Below are 19,793 nucleotides of genomic sequence, written 5' to 3'. Positions count from 1 at the left end.
ACCGTGACATGGCCATCTCACCAAACCGATCTGCACTGAAAATAACCAGGTGACAAGAAAACCTTAAGCCTGTGTCTTTGCCAAAGCTCCCGTGCTGTGAAGCTCTGGGCTGGATAAAGACAGCAGCTCTTCGGGAAGCTCTGGATTCCTTGCTGCTTGAAGCTACAGCCTCTCACCCTCTGACTCATGTCTCTGGGTGGTTTCTCCTACGGAAAGGAGCGCAGGAGCCTGTGCGTTGCCACGGTGTGGCACTGTTTGGCCTCGCAAGGTCCCTGCCCACGCCAGGGACCGGCAGCAGCCCTGGTCCTGGCAGCCCCTCTGCCCCATGTCCTGCAGCCGGGCGGATGGGAACAGCTCTTCTCCCAGGGGACGTGTGCCAGCGCTTACGTGTCATTTGGGGGAAATGAGTCTAGACTGTGTCGCCGCCTCCTTGGTCCCTTCCTTGACAGCTTTAGCCCTTGAAAAGACTGAGATGAGCCGTGTTCTTTTGTTTGTACTGACAGCTCTGCTCTGCAGGTAGCTCCTTGGGTATCGGTCTTTACGGCAGCTATTTCTGGGCCACAGAATGCAAGGGTAGAATGGGAAAGTGTTCAGCTTTCAGAAGCAGATGCAACACCACCACGAGTGTAGACCCTGACTGTGCTGGACACGTACAGGGCAGAGGTGTAGGAGAGAGGCTCTTTCTTCAAAGCCAGCCCAAGCCAAAGGTGTTTTTACTGTGGAAATGCTGTTCATTGGTGACAATAAATTGGTTTGGGATGTTTTCTGTCCACAGTGGGTGCTTGCTTGATTGTGCAGACAGTCAGGTGCCAGCCCTGTGACGTGGCACACGTGGCAGGGAGATGCTGAACAATTCCTCTCCCAGGAGCTGCTGATGCGCACGCTGTCCCTGTCAGTGAGCAGCGCGTCTGCTCAGCACATGCTTACACATCTCCTCTCGGTGCTGACTTCATTTTTCCTTCTGTAAGAAGACACATCATTACTTTATTTCAGGGTTAGGAGCCAACTGGATGCAGTTAGTAAAGTGTGATGGCAAGTCTGCAGAAGGCCAGCTCGCGCTGTGGCTGTTGCTGTGACGAGGGGAGGTGACACGCAGTGCTGACGCTTCGCCCTGGCACTCTGTGGTTAGGTAGAGGCTTGGCATAGCTGCTGCTTTCACAGTTTGCTACATCATGTTTTCTAGGAAGATGGAGCTGGAAGAATGGACCGTCTGTCCACACTGAGGGGCACATTCCTCCTTTTGGCCCATTCCTCCCTATCTGGATTTGGTGCTGCTGGCATCGAACGTGTGGGACAGTTTCAAAGCGAGCTGAAGGAGTGTTTGGGTTGTAGCCTGCCTGTTTCATGCATCAGGTTTTGTCCGTTATGCCTGTAGTCTTTTGGGGTTTCATTCTGTGAATGGCTGTTCTCTGTGGTTTCTTTGTGTGTTTCTGGGTGTGCAATGGCAGGAGAGTCCAGGCTGAGCCAGTGCCATGATGACTTGGCAATGTTGGGTCACTTTGTGTGGGATTCCAATCAGAAATGCAAAAAAGGAGGCTGAACCAATGAGCTTGTGTTGCTTATTTAAAAACAGCTGGACAGGGCAAAATGAGCTGAAGAGCTGAGTCTCTGCCATGTCTTCTCTGCCACTGGTTTCACTTGCCGTGGGTCCCTATTGATCTTAAATCTGATAGTACCGTATGCAGCTTACTGCGCAGATGGTGAATTGGTAAAGTAAACAGGGCAGACGTGCTGTCGGCCTCTTGAGAAAGTGTTAATATTACACTGAGTTTGAGATTTTAATCACCACTGTCAGGAAGCGCTGAGTTAAGGTTCCCACAGTTGCTGTTGCCCACTGCCTGCGCTCTGCAGTGGATATTTCCTTGTGTTATCACGCAGAGTGTGTGCACTAATGAAGATTACTCCATCACTGCAGCTAAGATGAGGGAAGAGAGCTTTTCCCTTGGCACAACAGCCACACCAGTAATTGAATAATTCTTCTCTCCAGATGTCTGAATACTTCAGCATCATTAGAGAATTAAGTCCAGCCTCTTCGTGAGAGGTCAGTCTTGTAGAGCCATCAAAAGTTTGATAGGGCCACCCAAAAAGCTCTTAGAAAAGCTAAGGCTGGAGTCGAGATCTCTTGTCTCAGCCCTGCGTGTCGGCTGCAGGAACCTTCTCGTTTCTCAGGCTGGGGGTTTCTCGGCCACTTTGCTCCATCAGCCCGTCCTTTGCTGGGACCGGTCACATGCGGGAGTGCTGGTGACCTGTGTTCAGAGCTGGGGTCGCCTTGATGTCACCACCCGTGGTCCCTACGAGCTTCTGGTTTGTTAAAAGGCTGTTGTGGTGCGAGGCGGGCGCCTGCGAGCGTGGCCCAGCTTGGCTCGTGCAAATACACCACGGAGGCAGCCCTGTTTACTGCGAGCAGCTCCCTTCACGCTCAGCTCTTTTCTCACCTTGTTACTCTTTTTCCGTTACATGTGACGAGAAATAAGTGACAGGCAACAGTGGAAACAATATATTGCTATAATGGTGGTTGTTCTTCCATATAGGTGCATGGATAAGATGCTGCTTGGGGAACTTGTTGTTTCTGGAGTATCTGTCCTGAGGCTGCTGGGCTTTGGAGCGTTTCTCGGCGCTGCCAGCGTGGCTGGGTGCTTTTCCTCAGGATGGTGAAAGACTGACCTTTTCTGAGCAGACTCCTGAATAATCCCTGCTGGGCTCCCCCATTTGCTACCTCCATAGTGTCAGGTGGGCAGAGTGCTCAGAATGTTCCTTTTTTAGGAGCGTCTGATCTGGAAGGTAAATCCGGGCGGCTGGGGCTGTGCCTCTGGTTTAGACGGGCAGTGTGAAAGTGCAGGTGCACCTGCGTTCCCCCTGCTGCCGGGACCTGTCCCCCCAAAAGGGTGACCCTGTGGGCTGTGCACGATGCCCCAAAAGCCAGTGCTGGCTCTTGCCTGCTTTCAGGGGTTTTTTACCCAACACTGTGTCTGTGCAAAGAATAGAGGGGATGGAAACCACCAGACCAGCAGCTCCCAGAGATGCCCAGCAGTTATTTCTACTGAAACCATTTCTCACACCTGTTAAACATCTGAGCTGCACCAGAGCAGTGGCATAGGTGTGTCCCCAAAGGAAGGGGACACACGAGGGAATGTTCCTTCTGGCCATCTCAGCGCACGAGCTGGTAGCAGGATATACACAAGGGCTTACAGAGAGGCCTTGGGTCAGGCTGCCATCTGCGCCTTGTGTTAAGTTGGGAGGTTTGTCTCTTGCTACGGGTAGGTGCTCCCTTGTACGTGACATGAGTGACCCCATCTGTGGTCTGTTGTATTTTGGTCTGTCCTGGCTGTCACGGGAAGGCAGAGCTTCCCCTCCAGCCTGATGCTGTATTCGGTTCACACCTCTGCAGCGCTGCGAGCCTCTGCTGAGCCTCCGTGCAGCACAAAACAGGCAGAGAAGCTCTCGGGGGTGGGAATGGCACCAGCAATCAGCTGTCTCTCCTTACTTCCATCCTTTATCCACCACCCACCTGGAAAAGCAGCAAGAGATGTTGCATCCTGAATTTGTGTGCCCAAAGCAGGACCTGAGAGGGAGAAACCTGCAGTTCCCTCTGTCCTGCCTCCTTTCCTCACCCCGCGAGCTCGCAGGAACCCATCAGGTTTGGTTACTCATTTGTGGAGGTCAGGACTAGGTCTGGGGTTTTTTCCCTTTGTGTTTAGGAAACGGTTTACAAACTGTTTTGAGCACGGGGGAGCTGATGCCGTGCGAATGAGGTTTCTCAGCCTCTTCACTGCTGGACTCGCGTTCATTCTCTGCCCTGCCTCGTTTTCTGTAATCTCTTTCTCGGTTGGCAGCGTGAGTGTTTCTCAGTGCTTTCCTCAGCCTGCAGCCCCTCTGCCTCCTAATATGACCTCGGTCACTAAACCACCGTGGGGCTTTATTTTTACTCTAGCCGTTTCGTTTCACGTGGTAAGGTTTAGTTTCTTTCCTCTAGCAGTGAGAAGGCTCCTCTGCAGAGGAAGTAAAAGAGTGCCAGGCTGCAGTTGAAACTGGTTAAACACTAAAACCACACTCCTAGCCTCTCTGGGTTTGAGACGTGACATTCAGCCATGCAACTTAGCACTGGCTTATTTTTTTTTGCCTGCCAGTCGTGCACCCTCCCTGCACTTTTTTAATAAATGTTGGGTTTTTTTTACTTTAAATGCTGCTAAAAAATAATCTCAGCTGCAGTTCCTGCATTAGTGATCCTACAAGAAATGCCGTTGCCCCTTGCCTGGGCTCATGATCTGCCATGGTTGCTCAGTGCTGCTCTGCTGAAGCTCCCAGAGCTCGGTTTTACCAATTTAGCCTGTGCACGCATATCTTGTAGAGACCACATGTTGCTTTCCAGCGCAGCTTGACCTTTTGTCACTACCCAGAAAGTGAAGGCTGAGCTATTGGTAAGAGTTTCCAGAAGTTGGTGATGATATTTCTTTTTTCCTTTTCTTTTTAGACCATGTTGGTGGTTTTATTTAAGTGTGAAGAACAAGGCAGGAACTAATATTACTTGAATGGAAGAGACACTGACATGTTCTCCTTCCGGTAACAGGCATCTGGTGCTAATTAACGTGTGTAGAAGTATCGAGGTGGATCAGAGGTGGGAGCAGTACAAGGCCATCAGTGGCTTGTGCCTGTGTGAGGGGCTCTGCTGTATCCCACTGCTCAGAGAGGCTGCGGTCAGGGGCGACACTTCGAGTTTCAACAAGCTTCTCATACTCTAAACCCAAGTACAATCATCCAGAAACCGCCTTTCCCTGTCAGTCACTCTTTCCTCATTTCCTCTCCTGCTGGTGCTGATCAGCCGGGGATTTGTGTGTAACCAAACCCCCTCCTGCTGCTGCACATCGGGCCTTGCTCGTGGTGGCGGGTTTGGTGCTGCGGGGTGATGTTGGGAGGGAGAGTTTGCACTTTGGATGAGAATATTGCCGGAATTGGCAATACGGGTAAAGGAAGTAAAATGCCTAATAGCAGGGTTGGGAAATTTCCCAGAGCGGTGATTTGTCTTTTGTTAGTCTAACCTTGATCTTTGTCCGAAGTTGGCCCAGGCCAACGTTTTCTGCTGTCTGCTGGACGCTTTTTTTTTTGGGATGGGCACCTCATATTCTGCAGCCAAACCTCTTAATTCTGCCACGGGGAATGTTTGTTTCTCTTCGATATTGAATGAGCCATTTCCAGACAGGCTCCGCATCCACTGTGGAGGTGGGTATTAGGAAAGAAACTTCCTTCCGGAGGATCAGGGAGTGGAACCTGCTGGAATCTGTGTCATTTCCTCTGTCCTTGGCTCTACTCTTCCTCCCCAGCAGATTTCTTTGCTGTGTGATTCACAGTGGAGACGGATATACCTTCACACCCTGGGTTGTGCTGCCCAGGTAGGAGCGAAGGCTCCAGCACTGCTCCAGGGATGCAACAAGGTGCAGAATTACCTCCAAGTTGTAGGAGCTTTGGGCACGGGCTGCCTGGGAGCGGCCGCCGTTAGCCCAGCCGGGAGAGCGAAGGTTGCGTGCGGTAATGCTGTCATCCTTCTGGAAAGCTCTGACTTTGCTCAGCCTGTCGTCCAAATGTCTTCTCTGCTGGCCTAACTCCATCCCAAGCCTTTCAGGGTTAGAACTCTTCAGTCTTCACCTTTCTTAATTTCTTGTATTATCTCTCTCCTTTGTGCTTCAACCCCACGAATAATGTACTCTGGAGTAGTGAAGAAGGATGACAACACCCTGAGCTACATTAACAGGAGATCTCTTGTGACCAGAGCTCATCACACGTTGCTCAGTGTCATTTTTTTGTCACAGGAAGGGGCTGCTGTCTCCTGGCAAGCGGTATGTGTTTAAGCTGGGCTTTTTTGCTGATTGTGGCTGCTTCAGCATGTGGCCTCCTGCTTACCTGCTGTCCAGAGAGAGGCTCTGCCTGGGTCATCTCCTGTTCTGCGCTTAACCAGCTGCAGCCTGGAAGAGCTGAGCTTGTATCCTAAATGACCTGCAGCACCAGAGCCAATTTGTACAAAGTTTTGTGTTGAAAGTTAACTTGATATCTCAGCTGAGGACTCTCTGGCATGTTTGTGTAGATTCATAGAGTTTATAGCCAGCAGGGACCATTAGATCATCTAGTCTGATCTCCTGTATATCGCAGGTCCTTAAATTTCACCCTGCTACTCCTGTATGAAGCCAAATAACTTGTGTTTGGCTAAAGCTGAACTTCCAGAAAGACATCCAGCCTTGAGAATCCACCCTTTTCCTGGGGAGTTCATTCCAGTGATAATTGCGCTGGTTCTGAAACGCTTACACCTTGTTTCCAGAGTGAACGTTTCCAGTTTGTTCTTGTGCTTTGCTATTCTGTGTAAAGAGCCCTTAAGTACCACGGAGGCACTTCACACCCTGCAATCGAATCGCCTCCCAGTCTTTTTTGATACACTAAACAGATTGAGCTGTTTTAAGTTTTTCACTGTAAGACATCATTTCTAGCCTTCTAATCACTTTTATGGCTGTTTTATTTTTGATCCTTGCCAATTTTTCAGCATCCTTTTTGAAATAAGGGCACTAGAACTGGGTGCAGTATTTCAGTGTCAGCCTCACCGCTGCCGTATATAGTTGTGAATGTGCTGTCCAGTACTCTGCTCATATGTCTAAGGGACGCATTAACCCTTTTTACTGGACTTCTCATTGGAATTTAACCACTGTAGTCCCTAGAGCTTCTCTGGAGAAGCTACTTTGGGCACAGTCTCCTGCAGATTTAATTTGACATAATCCCAGAGGCACAACATGACATTTGATGCTGGAAAATCGCAGATTTTGAAGTGATTATAATAACCTTGTGGCTGCAGCCATCGTTACTGCTCCTTTTGCCTTTGTGTTACAGGCAGTTTGACAGCAGAATTTCCTTTCAGTTCGTTGATGAAAAGCATTGGCAGTGAGTCTCTACCAACCTCTTTCCATCCAGTTCAGTGCGGGCCCCTGAAGACCCCTGCTTTTTCAGGGCTTACTGAATCAGTTTTTAATCTCTTTAATGCTAATATATTTTTCAAGAATGTTGCGTATTACTAATTCATAGAAACCAAACTTAGATACAGTTTTGGTTGGAAAGGAAATAACATGCACATAAATATTCTATTCGACCCGTTTTCCTTAAATTAAAACTTCTGCTGGTAAATTTGTTATTAAATAATGCTGAATTTATTTATAGGTCAGATATTTGTTCTGGAGCCAGTCAAGTTACTACTGCTTGATTTTTACGTTATTAAAGTGCACTATATTCTTGCTTATGTGTCTCATCTCACCTGCTCCCTGCAGTGATGAAGGAAAAAATCAAAAGCTCGTTGGTGTTGCTGAGTTGCTTCCTAAATGCCTCTTTTTCTCTTGCTGGGTTGCTGACTTGTAACTCTTACAACCATGAGATGTGTTATGGAGCTGCTGCCCTGCAAAAGATGAGGAAGCTGCACAAGCGTCTCAGTCTCTTTACCTGTAAATTAATTTTGCATGCCTCAAGGCCACGGTACATCAGGGTTTCCTCTTTATTCCGTGTCATAGCAGATTGGATTTGACATTTGTGCAGTGCCTGATATTGAGTATTCAGGACTCTTACTGGAATTGCTTCTAACGTTATAGAAATTAATACGGTTCAGGACAGGACGTTGCGACTGCTGAACAGAAACCTGCATGTGGCAAGAAGGAGCCAAGGAGAGCTCAGTATCCATTTGTGGTTGCAGGTGGTATATGAAGAGGAATGATTACAGTAATTAGCCCAACTGGAATTTGCCCACAGCTCTGCAGGTACTTTGTAAATACTGCAAAAATGCCAGACAATCTTAATAGCCCTTTTGTCTCTTCTCCTTTGTGTAGGTAGCTATTTGCACCAAACACTTCCCACCAGCACTTTACTGTTACAGGTGCAATTGCAACAGCAATGAAAAACCAACCTCCTGCTGGTATCTTGCCAGTCGAGCCCACTGCAGCATCCTGGGCTTTTCAGGAAGCTGTATCTGTGCTCGGTGTTATTTCAGTGAGATACTGCTGCGGCAAACACCCGCCAGAGCTGAGCCTTGCAGCTTTGGGACAGTGTGGGATAAAGGTTTGTAAGGCTGGCTCCAGGGCAGGTGAAAAACAGGAATAATCTTAATAATTAACATGGTTCTTCTAGCCCTTGAGCTGCCAGTGAGAACATGGCATGGTTTGGTGCTGGGATGTTATTTAATACTTGGCATGAGCATGGTACTTGTTTTGGAGCAGAGCTGTGTGGCTCTGTGGTCTGTGTCCCAACCCCTTGTCACTGAGGAGACCCCTGGACCCGGGAGAACGTCCTGCTGCGCTCCAGTCCCTTCCACACCGGTGGAAACAGTGCATTTGTTACAGGCGGTTTTGCATCTGGTCTCTTGATTAATGGACTTGTCTTTTGCAGCCTATTTTGACTCTGACACCACTTTCTGCTCCACAGATGCTTTGCTGATGTTGAAGAAAGTTTGCCTCCCTTGATAAAGACCAGATCCTGAAATTTACTTCCAAACCTGAAGTAACAATTTTTAACTTGAAACACTTTTTCCCCAGGAGTGGCCGCTCCAGAATCCTTCCCTTATTTGGTGCCTCCTTCACAGCTGGGACTGATGCTCAGGTGCCAAAGCTTTGTGAGCTCCTCGCCATGAGCCAAATGGATCTGTGCTGGGTTTGAACATGGCAGCTCCGTATCCCATCGTGGGTCGTGGTATTGCTTGTCCTCTGCACCCTGGTGACATTTCCAGTGTTCCTGTGCTGGGGTGGGAGACGCATTTTCAACCCTTTTTGGTCAGTCTCTTGAGGCTGGGTCTTGCTTTCGTCTTTTCTGGCTCAAGACATGACAAACCTTTCCTGAAGCTGTCTGGCCGCCTCTGTTCTGCGTGCTGTCAGGCCGTGCTCCGCGTGGCCTCGCGGTGATTTGAGCTGGCTGTTCCAGGGCTGTTTGCTATCTCTGCGCTCAGCTGCTCCGTGAGAGGTTTGTTAGTCACTGTTGATGTCTTCCATGGTAACAAATCCAGTTTGGTTGGCAGCGCGGTGTGTGAATGCTCCCTGAGCAGCAGTGGGCTGCTTCCTCTGGTGAGGTTGCCTCTTCCCAGGTGGATTTAGTCTGTCTGCACATGCTGACTCATGACAGCCCAAACAGCTGTTTTCAGCTTCAGGCACTACTGTGTGCAGGGACCCCTTCTTCTTCTTGACAGCTGGTTTGTTTTTATAACTAATGCCTTCACTATATGCTCATAACTTCCATATCTGTGATGCCCACTTTTCAACTGGAAGGGCCAAAAAATCAATTTTTTGACATAGTTTCGTTGTTGTATAAGCCTTGCTTGGTGGGCTCTTCCCAGATGACTGACTGGGAACAGCCAGATTTGCTTCCCCATCCCAAGGAGCAAACCTGTCTGCAAAGGGCAGCGCTGCGGGCCCTGACGTGGGCACATGGACCAGTTTTGAGAAAGTTGGACTGTGCAGGGAGTGAGATAAAGGCAGGGAGTTGTCACAGGACTTGTGCTGGGACCATGAGGGTGGTGAGCACACCGGCAGGGCTGTGGGGAAGCGTTCCTCTCTGCCGTGCGAATGCAGAACAGCAGATTAGGGGACTTCTCTCTCTGCCCCAAATCTGGGCAGCTCGGTGGAAGTCACTGTTTCCCTTTTGGCGTGAGAAGCAGCGTTTGACGGGAGAAGCAGGGAGGGCTCCCGGAGACTGAGGGACAGGTGAGTCACTAGAGAAGGAGTCATTCAGAGAGAAGCCCAGTCAAAGCAGCCCATGGCCTTAGCGTGAACTCGGAGATGAAAGGTCCAAAGTTAAGTGATGAGCTCATCAAAACCTTGAGGCTGTGAGAGAAAAAGTGATGAAAGGAGCACGAGAGGTGCCTGCTTGAGATGCCACAGTGCTGGGGCACATAGGTCTCTGCCTGGGCTTGCTGGGTTCATGCTTAAGTTGGCAAGAGGTATGAAACGTGCTTCTTTCCTAGAGGCAGGTATCCTGCTCCCTTTAAAAAAAATATATGTATATATATGAGTATATCTATGTCCCAGTTCAGCACTGGTTCCTGTGGAGTGTGACTGGTTGCTCCTTGGGATTGTGAGTAAAGGCTGAGCGTGAAACTTGCTCTCAGAAGATGGGGGTGAAGCCGAGATCCTGGCAAGCCCTCCCGGGGCCGAGCACGGGCGTCACTTCCCATTCAAGGTGGGGAGTTTTGGTTCTCCCCTGCTGCCGGTAAAGCAGCGCGGGGATTGCAGGGTGAGGGCACCTGGGGTTGCGGGGGAACGTGGGCCTTGGAGAAAAACTTCTGCCCCGATTTCTTCTTTTCCCCCACGTGCAGCTCTGCCGATCAGCAAGGCGACAGGCTTTCCGGTAGAGATGGGTCAGGCCATGAGGTCTTTTTCTGTATCCCCCATCAGGGAAGCCGGAGCATGGACCCCTTCTCCAGCTCCACCACCCCAGCAAGGCTCGGACTTGTTAGGCTGTGTTTCTGTCAGGGTATGTGATCACGGCTGGAGCCGCAGAGCTGGTCACAAACCAGCTTTCTACCTCGTGAAAAAAAGAGTATATGTTAACCGTTTCGAGCTCTGAGCTGCCTTGGTGTCCTAAGGAAGGCGGTGGATAAGTGGCTCTATCAGGCTTTGCTGACAGGGTGAATAAGGGCTTTGCTGTGCTGTCCCAGTAATCCCCAGTCTCTTCTGGGTTTCATCTGCAGAGTTAATAAAATGGTGGCAAATAAAGTTGAGTTCCAGTGGAAAGGGCTCTTTAGGGCAGCAGTAAAATAGTGAGTAAGCAAGAACCCCTTGCTGCGGGGGCCAGTTTAATTGGTCTGGCTTGTTTTATGAGACAGGTTTTATGTTTAAACTCGCACATGGCCCAGGAGCGACTCTGCAGCAGGGCATCATTCTCCTGCATGGGTCCTCCGGGAATGCAGCCCGGGTTAATTACACCTTGCCGAGCAGCTGGTGTAAGTCATGGTGTGAGCCGAGGGGTTCAGCAGATGAGGGTGGAAGGTGACAGAGAGCTGGGACTGCCCGTGATAACCATACCTTGCGGCCAGGCCTGGCGGGGAGCTCCGTGCTGCCTGGAGGCACTGACCGGTGCCTATTCTGCATGTGTCTGTCTGGGCATTGTCACAGCTCTGCTGCTGGCCTCGTCCTCCCTCCGTACCTCTGTTTCCCCCGTAAATGGAGGTGGCATCGCTGACCTTTATAGAGGGATCCAAGCTATAAAAACCGTGCGTGGATGGGAGCGGAGTGGCGGTGCTCGGGCTGGGTCGCTTCTGGTCAGTGTCTCCCTGCGCGGTGCTCAGGGCCTGGCTTTTCTCACGGCGCTGAGGCTCTGCAGGCACGGGAGGGAAAGCTGCTCGCTGTGGAGAAGGTAAGAGCGAGGCCAGTCCACTCCTGCTGTGACACAGCCACCTCCAGGGCCAGGCAAAGTGACAACTTAACCACCCACAGCCTTCTTCAAAGCCTTTTAGATAAGGACTGGGAAAGCCTGAGCTGGCAGAGCTGGCTTAAAGCAGCAGCAAGTAATTATTCAAGTCAGGTTTTGGTGTTGCTGGACCTAATGCCATCCCTGGGGACATTCCAGGCCAGGCTGGACAGGGCTCTGAGCCACCTGAGCTGGGTGAAGATGTCCCTGCTCATGGCCAGGGTTGGACTGGATGAGCTTGGAAGGTGCTTTCCAACCAAATTGTTCTATGATTCTGTGTTTCTAAGCAGCGTGGGAAGCTGCCATCATGCTGTCATGGTACAATCATGCCATCATTGTGCCATCATGCCACCATCGTGCAATCACGCTGTCGTCATGCCACCTCCCCCTGCATCTCCTGAGCTCTGTGATGCTCAGGTAACTCAATGGCAGAATCGCTGCTGCAGACTTTCAGGGGTTTAAACGAAGGGATGCAGTGTCACCCCAGTGCCCCTTTGCTCCCGAAAGCTGCTCCTGGCTGTGCCGTGAACTCGCCGCATCGCCGTTTCTCCGCCAAACCTCTGGTGCGGACACCCCGCTTCCCCCACACCGCGGGCACCGGCTTCCTTAGGTGAATTGTGGGTTTCGCCCTTTGGGGACTCGTTTCACATGAGCCCTTAGGCCGGGCTGTGCTGCGGCCTCCCGGGGCAGAAGATCCGGAGCCGCCGGGGCCGGCGTCCCGGGGCCGGCAGAGGGCGCTGTGCCTCCACCGCTGCTCCAGCTGTTTGGCACTTGCCGGTGGCTCCGTGCGGGGAGTTTGTAAGAGTTTGGGCATGTCCATTTGGTTCCCATCTCCAGTGCCACCCCCAGCATCCCGGCCAGGTTCTTCTGTCACTGGGGACATTCTTAATTCACAGGAAATCGGAGAGAGTTTAATTGTTTTCTCCTCTCTCTCTTCTTTTTTTTTTGTTTTTTTTTTTTCCCATGCAGCTGAACAAAAGGTTCATCCTCAGTTTTCTCCATGCCCATGGGAAGCTGTTTACCAGGATTGGGTAAGTGTGCAGGATGTTTATTTTATTTTCCTACATTACAAGTCTTTTTGGAATTTAATATTGTTAGCAACTAAGCTGTGTTTGGAGCTGAGGGCACAGGGTGTGAATTCTTGCAGGCCTAGCCTCCTGGTTCTTATTCTCCTTACCCGCCCTCCCATCCGCACTGGTTATTGTTTGGGCTTTTTTCTTCCCCCACCTCCAGGCCCAGTCCTGCCCGTGCACCGGGACGCTTTCAGAGGCTGAGCCCAACCAGGTGTTACGTACACGGGAGGGACTAGGAGCTGTTTTCTCTCTCTCCCATCTCCTAACCGTGCTCTGTCCCTCTTAATTTCTGGTTTTACTCCCTTCTCCCATTCTCCCCACTCTTAGCCAGCAGAGAGGTGGCTCTGGGGGCTCTTGGTCGCTGCCATCTGCGAGGAGCACGAAGCCATCAGGACAGAACCATGCGGTGGCTGAAAGCTGCCATCCAGAGCGTGTCGAGACAAGCCTTGCCCTTCACCTCCTCGCTGCCGTTTCCATGAAAGCCTCATAGCTGAGAGCTGCCCTGGCTGTGAGAACAGGTTTATACAAGGTGCCCTTGGCAACGTCTGTCAGAAACGAGTTTCAAGGAATTGAACAGCTACCCCTGAAGCAGAGCAAGCTCGATTTAGACCTGGGTTGAAATCCCAGCCTTGGGGGACATCCATCTGACCCAGAGAGCAGAGCTCGGCCTCACTGCCGATGGATCTGTCCCCACTGCGGGTCCAGACGGGCCCTTGCTGTCCCGTGATGGGGCAGGTGTCGTAGAGACCTCGCGTGGGTTCAGGTGGTCTCTGGCAATGGTGGTCTCTGCTTGAGATGGCCAATGCTTCCTCAGCAGATGTAATCTCATGAGCTCTGTTGGCTCTTTCAGTCTCTTGTGGAACTAATGGCTACAAGTTACAGGGTTGAGAGACCTTTTCCAGGCCACTTAGTTAAGGATAGTGCGGTGCAAAGTGGCATCTTGTCCCTCTTGTTGTTTTTTTTAACTCAGAGGTACAGTTCCCTGCTTCTACCTGTCCCCTTTTCCCCCCTGGAGCGGGGAAGCACAGCAGTGCAGGACACAGCACTGACCCCGCCGCGCATCCCGAAACCTCAGCGCTTGCTCCATCCAACACGCTCTCTGCGGTTACACGTGCGTGACATTGGACCCTTCATCAAGCAACGAGAAGCAGGAGCTGCGCTGGCCAATTTATTGGCGATCCGATTGTCTGAGGGCCAGGGAGAGAGCAATCCGCTCGCTGCCGGTGCTGCTGATCTCTCCCTGAGTCACAAGGCACTGGTTACCTGCCTGCAGTGAGGAGGCAGAGCTGGATGTCCTCCTGCCCACAGGCAAAGAGGAGAAAAGCTTCAGGAGCCCACGAAAAAGGTTTGGTAACTGCAGCGCATCTGTACTGGAGGGCAGAGCGTCCGGGGAGCTGCTGGTCCTGGGCTCTGTGGGGCCGTGCTCGCGGCCCAGCGCTGGTTGAACGCCTGCCAGCAGGGGATTAATGGGGATGCTGCAGGGATTGCTTGCACATTTGGCTCCTGAGACTTTTGTGAAATTAGGATGCGGCGGTTGCTTCCCAGTACAGTCATTTAGAAAACCCAAGTATGTTTAATGGTAGAATATCCCCTGAAGTACTTAGAAAGGAACTAGAAAGTAATACCATGACACGGGAAGAGAAAATCATCCAGCCCTGCTAAACAGCTTCCGCGCTTAAAATAGGTAAAAGATGAGGAATAGTTGAGTCCTCTTTGGGCAAGATCTTCAGTGATTTATCTGTAAAAGGTACAGAAAAGGTGATGTTGCCTTAATTGGACTCTTTTGCTCTGAAAACCACAGGTAAGCAATTTATTAAAAGCTTCCGCTCTGCTCCTGACCTGCTGATTCTGAGCTCAGTGGGGTTACTGCATGCCGTTCCAGATGTGCTGCGATATCAAAGCACAGCTGGGGCGGCTGAGGAAGCCCTCGCTCCTTCTTGTTGTTTTTCCATGGCAATAATCTTCATCTCCTCACTAACGACCCATCCTGCAAAGGGCTCCTCCATCCCCAGTGTCCTGTCTGCCCTGGGAGGATGTTGCTGGATGTGGTCTGAGATTTCTCAAAATTAGGAAGTATTTAGAAGCAATCAGTTTGTTCTAATTCTCTGGCTGTGCCCCAAATCCAAGGAAGTTGCCTCTTCGAGGGGGAGCAGCGCTTTTGTACCGGTGGAGCTGCTTTGTTGTGCGCAGCTATAAATTGTGAGGGGCCTTTTTGTTACAGCCCGTGTTTGTGGGAAGGTAAAGGACACTTTAAACTGCTCCAGCAAACAGTGCCCGGGGAGACGGTATCCCTGTGCCAGGCAGAGCTGGTTGTTGAAAGGAATCCGTGAAATATGATTGAGAAGAAGACCATTTCTGTCTTTAAAAATAGAGCTGATTACTCTCCTGAAAGTCTGTTGGGGAAGCCCAACAGAATTGCCCATGTGGGTTACCAGAAGTGGCTTTGCTAATCCAGCCTGTAGTGTGCTGATATCACAAGATCTGAATCTCTCGGGGGAAGATAGAGGAAATTGCGATGGAGGCCCCTGAAGTCGCTTGCCCCAGCTCCAGATGCCTCACCCGCTGTGGATTTTGGCCCCCTCGCTCCCATGTGGGCACACCAGTTTAATGTCACTGGTAACTGGAGTGGGAACTTGCTGTGAAATGGATATTCGTTCTTACTGGGTTTAGCTGTGGCTTTTTCTAGTGTAGGAGCAAGAACACAGCAAGCTCAGCAGAGGAGGCAATGGGACAGGAAGACCTTTTCACCCCCCAATAGTTTCCAAGGTTTTTGGCAGCTTCTTGGTTATAAAGTTGTCTTTCTACGATATGAGGTGAGGACTCTCTTTGGGAGGCCTGTTATAGGCAGCCGTATCTCAGTCATTTCTGTGAATTGACTGTGCTCTTCTTCACAATCAGTTTTTGACCCCACTTCAGCTGGGAGGTTGCTGAGGATCCAACAGCTCTGATAAGTAACCTCGGCTAATTCCCTTAGTGATGCCAGATAAAGAGTAGGATAAACGTGTCAGATTTCTGTGGGCGCTTGTGAGCAGTGCTGAAAGCACACCCCATCCCCGGCTGCTGCGTCCTGACGAGCGACAGCAGCTCCGTGTGCTGAGGGACCAGCTCCAGCATTGTTGTTTCCAGCAGCTAGATGAAGCCAGTCATTAGTCTGCGACTCCCTGTCCTGTGGGGCTTTAAGTGATGAAGTTTAGGGGCTCAATCACACTGTCAGGGAGTGTGTAGCCTGCAGGGGACGAGGCTCAGTGCCATGGGATGCGATCCTGCAGTAATAACTCGGGGACAGGCACCGTTCTTCTGGAGGAAGAGCTCTGGCCAACGTTCAGTGCAGTGGAATTGCCACATCCGCAGTGTGGCACCAATGTGTGCCATTTGCTGCAGCCCGGGTTGCTCGCAAGTCCCACGGGCTGCTCCTGGTCCAAGTGAGCTGTTGGCCTCTTGGCACCCCTCCCGGATTGGTAGAAGTCAGTAGAAAAAAATGGTTGGTCAGAAATGACTCATAAAGGCCGTGTTTTCCTGCCAAAGGAATGCTGCCTGTTGGTCACAGAGCAATCCCTCTCTCAGGAAGGCTTCAGCTGCCTGCATCGCAGCCTGCACCTTCGTTCCCCACAGCTCCTGGAGGGGAGACGTCACCCCAGGGTGTCCCCCCTTCCCCGGGAGACATGACACTGGGTGAGCTGTGCCCTGGGGCTCAGCCTGCGCTCTACAGCCTCTTTCTCTGTCTGCAGGATGGAGACTTTCCCTGCGGTGGCCGAAGAGGTCCTGAGGGAGTTCCAGGTCCTGCTGCAGCACAGCCCCCCTCCCATCGGAAGCACCCGCATGCTCCAGCTTGTGGCCATCAACATGTTTGCGGTGTACAACTCCCAGCCCAAAGGTACCACGTGCTGCGTTAGGGGAACCGCGCTGGGGATCAGGTCGCTCTTTGTACGGCCAAGGTGGTCATGGAGAAGGGTGGGGGGCTCACCAGCTGGAGATGGATGGCAAAGCGGAGCAGTGGTTGGATGCCTGGGGGTGTTGGTGTGTGTATGGACAGCAAAGGAATCTTGGCTGGGCCTCGATGGAGCTAACTGAGGTGTCTGAGGAGTGAGCAGACATCGCATTCCCTGGAAGTTGAGTCAGTAAGTCTCCTCCATCCACCCAGGATGCCGTGTGAGGTCTCAGCCATTGTTGGGTTTAATGTGTTGGTCAGCAGAGATGCCACCAAACCAGAATCTCTCCTAATTGTGTTTCCAGGGGATGTGTTTCTCCCTGTAGCGCCCCCCAACACGCAGCAGGCACCCAGCTCTGCCTCAGCCACATGATGGGAGCAGGGATGGGGATGCGCTCACTGGTGGGAGGGAACAGCGTTTGACATGCTGATAGCTTGGGATTTACATGCCAAAGATGGAGGCCTCCAGCTGATGGATTTCAGTCAAAGCTACCACGCGGCTGGTCAGGTTGAGCCCCTGAGAGCTGCTGCTGGAAGATTTCTCCCTCGTGAGCCAGTTGGCCACTTGTCAGACTGGTGGTTAGTGGCCGAGGTCAGCTGATGGAGCGAACCGGCGTCGGCCGGAGGGCTGGGAAGTGGCTCCCGTGCGCCGTGTCCGCTGCCCAGCCAGTCTTGCCAGCACCTTCCCCTCCCTGGGGAAGCCCTGGGGAGCCGTCAGTCCTGCTGGCGAGGCCACCTGGCCCTCCTGCCTGCTTGATGCCAACCAGCGACGGCGTGTTTATCTTTGAGCTGCAAAGTACTTTACGATTATAAGCAAATGCCTCTATGCCGCCCCCCGGTAGGTATATTAATAGCGGTGTCTGTGCCGCAGACGGGAGCTGGTGGTAAAGAGAGGAAGAGATTAGTCTGGGCCGTACGGCGAGCCCCTGTGGCAGAGCTTGGAAGCCATCCCAGCTTTGGACCGCTGGGTTCTGCTCTCCCATCTCCCAAGTTATGGATGTGTGCGAGTGACAAAAAGGGGAGCGCTTTTTATCTCACGTGAAAAATAAGTATTGTCGGAGTTTTCTGCCTCACATGTGGGCAGCTGCCACCTGGATCTCTGGAGAAAGCAAACGGGTCGCTGCTGGGGACAGCAGGTTGTGCGCAGAGCAGGTGATAGTGGTTGTGAAGTGCCGGCAGGTCGGATGGCACCGCGGCTGCCATCTGATGCCTCTGCGCCCTGTGGGGATTTCCCTGAGGGCTCCTTGCTCTGGTGACTCTAAAATATTGCTGGCAAAGCGAATGCTCTGGTGGTCTCCAAGCACTTGTGTGCGGAGTGGTGGCACAGCCCAGGGCGGGCTCAGTGCTGACACTGAGCTGGGTGCAGAAGGGTAAAAAAAAAAAAGATGCAAAGGGCCTGGTGTTTAAAAGACAAGCAAGAATATTTGCTGAGTTATTACCAAGTGCCCAGCACGCAGCGAGGGTGTTGGCTGCTTCCCCAGCATGTGGGATGCTGTGGGCAGAGGGACTGGCTGGAGCGTAGGACAGGAGCGGCTGTCGGGAAGGTGCGGGTTTGCATTTCCCAGCACATGAGTCACCTCCCGGGGCTGCGGTAGCACGGGCAGCGGCGGGAGCGGGTGCGAGGGGACCCATCCACCCCTGCGGGTGCGTGGGAGGGCGCAGGGAGCAGCGGTCCCACCCTGCCGGCATCCCAGTTGCCAGGAAGCTTTACTGGGGCGCTGAGAGCTCGCCGTAGTCAGAGCTTGGCTGCTTCAGCTCTGTAAGGCTGAATCTAGCTTTACAGTTGGACCGAACAACCTCCAGAGATCTCCTCCTACTGAAATCCTTCTGCAAATCTGGGATTGCAGCGTGTCTGTGTCCTTCCGAATGCCTGGGCCCGTCTGACCTTCAGCTGCAGTAGCAGGAGGAGATCTGGGGGTTTAGGGCTGGCAGGGGAGGTCTGTCTATGAGCCTCTGTCCTGCTGTCCGGGGCAGCTCTCTGCAGGGAGAGCTGCTCCCTGCCTCTCCTGCCGTGTATTTCCAGGTCTCTGGAGCCCCAGATACACCTGAGAAACTTGTAAACTTGCTTGCTTGCCCCATGCCTGGTGTCTAATGAATCCCTCGTGCTGGTGTTCAGTGGTGTGTGCAGTTGTGGGGTGGTGTTGCCGGCAAACAGACTCTATGTGGGGAACTTGTACAAAGTTTTATGCCCAAGAACACAAACTTTTAATCACAGATTCAGGTATTGAGAAAAAGGAAACTGGAACAGTGAAATGCTTTAATAAGCATCTCTCTCTTCCTCAGGCTTACACCAGACACCTGTCCTGCCCCATCTCTGTTGCTGCTTTCGTAGCAGATTTCGCTCAGTCTGTCCCAATGCCTTTAGTCAGGCAACAGGCAGCACAGGAGGTGGGAACTCGTGCACAGCGGTTTCTGTCTACTGCTTTTTGCTTTTTACTCGTTTTCCTTTGCTCTGCCATGGGTTGGCTGTAGTCCCTTGGGGTGTCCTTGCCTCAGCGTGCGTCCCCCATATTGCACTTCCGATGCGTCCTCCTGCGTGTCTCCAGCTCCTTGTGGCTGCCGCTCTTTTGTAAATCAGTCTGTGCGAGGTCATCGTGTGCTGTTCTGATGGGCTGACTTTTTTGGGGTGCAGTGGGTTGTTTAAACTGCTTTCAGACCCAACCAACTGAGAGCAGCACGTGGCGTTTCACAGCCTCCTCCCACGCAGGTCAGTGCTGCAGCCCCCAGCTACCCGGACCCTGCAGCATGTGCCCAAGGGCTCGGTGAGTGCGGGCAGAGCCCCATGGTCTGTGCCTGGTGCGGGCAGAGCCCCGTGGCCCATTCCCAACACAGGCAGCTGAGCTTGTCCCCAGGGACAGCACCAGGCGCGCCGGAGCTGGTCTCAGCAGCCACGCAGCAATGGGAAGACCCTGGGAGATGGATTGGGACTGTTGTTTTCACTGACAGAGGAAGCCAAAGAATTCCCACATGAAGTGCTTCCCCCGCTGTTTGGCATCAAATGGCATCTTCCTCCAAGGGAGCCGCTCTCTGCGTTGTCCCTGGAGTCATGAGGCCACCCCTGACCTCCTGGCAGGAGCGCTCAAGGTGTGAAAAAGCTTCTTGTAGACCTCAAACCCGTGGGGCGAGAAGGGCCCACCCAGGGGAGGGAGGCAGAGAGAGATGGGCACTCTCCGTAGCAGAGATGTGTGGTTGCTGGAGCTTTCCATCACGGGACAGAGGTGACAGCCAATGTTTTGGGCCATCCTGGGCTCCGGCTAGGGCGGGACCTTTGTGGGGTGGCCCGTTTAACAGTTTGGTAGCCATCTGCACAACCAGCTAACAGAGAAGCATGGATCCCTTTATCCCCAACCACAAACACTCCAAGAATTTTAATTTTTTTT

At 52.1% G+C, this 19,793-nt stretch overlaps 1 protein-coding gene across 4 annotated transcripts in view; it reads left to right on the top strand.

Moving 5' to 3' along the window:
* SMG6 (SMG6 nonsense mediated mRNA decay factor) overlaps positions 1–19,793 on the top strand; it is a 108,089-nt gene that overhangs the window by 10,872 nt on the left and 77,424 nt on the right. For 3 of the 4 annotated variants that reach the window (XM_082068294.1, XM_082068293.1, XM_082068296.1), the window contains exons 9-10: positions 12,382–12,443; positions 16,214–16,359. The exons of the other annotated variant lie outside the window; for it this stretch is intronic. In XM_082068294.1, the coding sequence (XP_081924420.1) occupies positions 12,382–12,443; positions 16,214–16,359 (208 nt within the window). The remainder of the gene's footprint in view (positions 1–12,381; positions 12,444–16,213; positions 16,360–19,793) is intronic. 4 annotated transcript variants of the gene reach the window in all.

This window comes from Streptopelia decaocto (assembly GCF_964273445.1).
Source record: "Streptopelia decaocto genome assembly, chromosome: 18".
NCBI classification, from domain to species: domain Eukaryota; kingdom Metazoa; phylum Chordata; class Aves; order Columbiformes; family Columbidae; genus Streptopelia; species Streptopelia decaocto.
Note: the sequence above shows the minus strand (reverse complement) of the source record. Positions and strands in the feature narration are given on the sequence as shown.